The sequence below is a fragment of the Physella acuta genome, unplaced genomic scaffold (assembly GCF_028476545.2).
Source record: "Physella acuta isolate Inbredline_101_S28 unplaced genomic scaffold, ASM2847654v3 ptg001529l, whole genome shotgun sequence".
Taxonomy (NCBI): Eukaryota; Metazoa; Mollusca; class Gastropoda; family Physidae; genus Physella; species Physella acuta.
The window spans coordinates 50001-50652 of NW_026733044.1; the positions used below are offsets into that span (position 1 = coordinate 50001).

The 652-nt window shown below is 42.0% G+C and overlaps 1 protein-coding gene across 1 annotated transcript in view; it reads left to right on the top strand.

Moving 5' to 3' along the window:
- Nucleotides 1-375, top strand: part of LOC131928658 (uncharacterized) — a 4554-nt gene extending 4179 nt beyond the window's left edge. The window contains exon 6 of the mRNA XM_059284733.1: nt 92-375. Within this exon, the coding sequence (XP_059140716.1) occupies nt 92-207 (116 nt within the window). The 3' untranslated portion in view covers nt 208-375. The remainder of the gene's footprint in view (nt 1-91) is intronic.
- The last annotated feature ends 277 nt before the right edge of the window (nt 376-652 follow it).

The window sequence follows — 652 nt, forward strand, 5'->3', positions numbered from 1 at the left end:
ATATATATATATATATATATATATATATATATATATATATATATATATATATATATATATATATATATATATATGTATCTCTCATTTTTAGAGTACAAAAATGGCGCAACTAGCAGGAAAAATGGCTCAACTTGCAGCAGTGTACTACCCTCAGCTTTGATGCTGACTGTCCTCTTCTTTGTGTCTCTGAAGATGAGAATGTTTTAAATGACACGCAGACTCTTGTACATTGTGTTTATGTCATAATATATGTGTTATCGTTTAATCCGTTCGATAACTAAAATCCCTCCACACACGCATGCACGCACACACACAGATACACACAAATACCAGTGGCGGACCTGGAAAAAAAATATAATATACATATATTAACCAGTAGCGTAGCGAGGGGGGGGGGCGGGGGGGGGGGGGCGACATATGTCCCCGGGCGCCAACCATAGGGGGCGCCAAAATGGGTTGGAACAATAAATTGAAAGGGTGAGGGGGGTGCAAATCAAAAGTTTGAGGTGGGGGGGGGGGGGTGTGCAAATCGAAATTTGAAGGGGGGTGCAAATCGAAATCTCGAGGGGGTGCAAATCGAAAAGTTTGTCCCCGGGCGCCGGGAAGGGTCGCTACGCCTCTGATATTAACAGACGGTTTCACTAACTTTTAA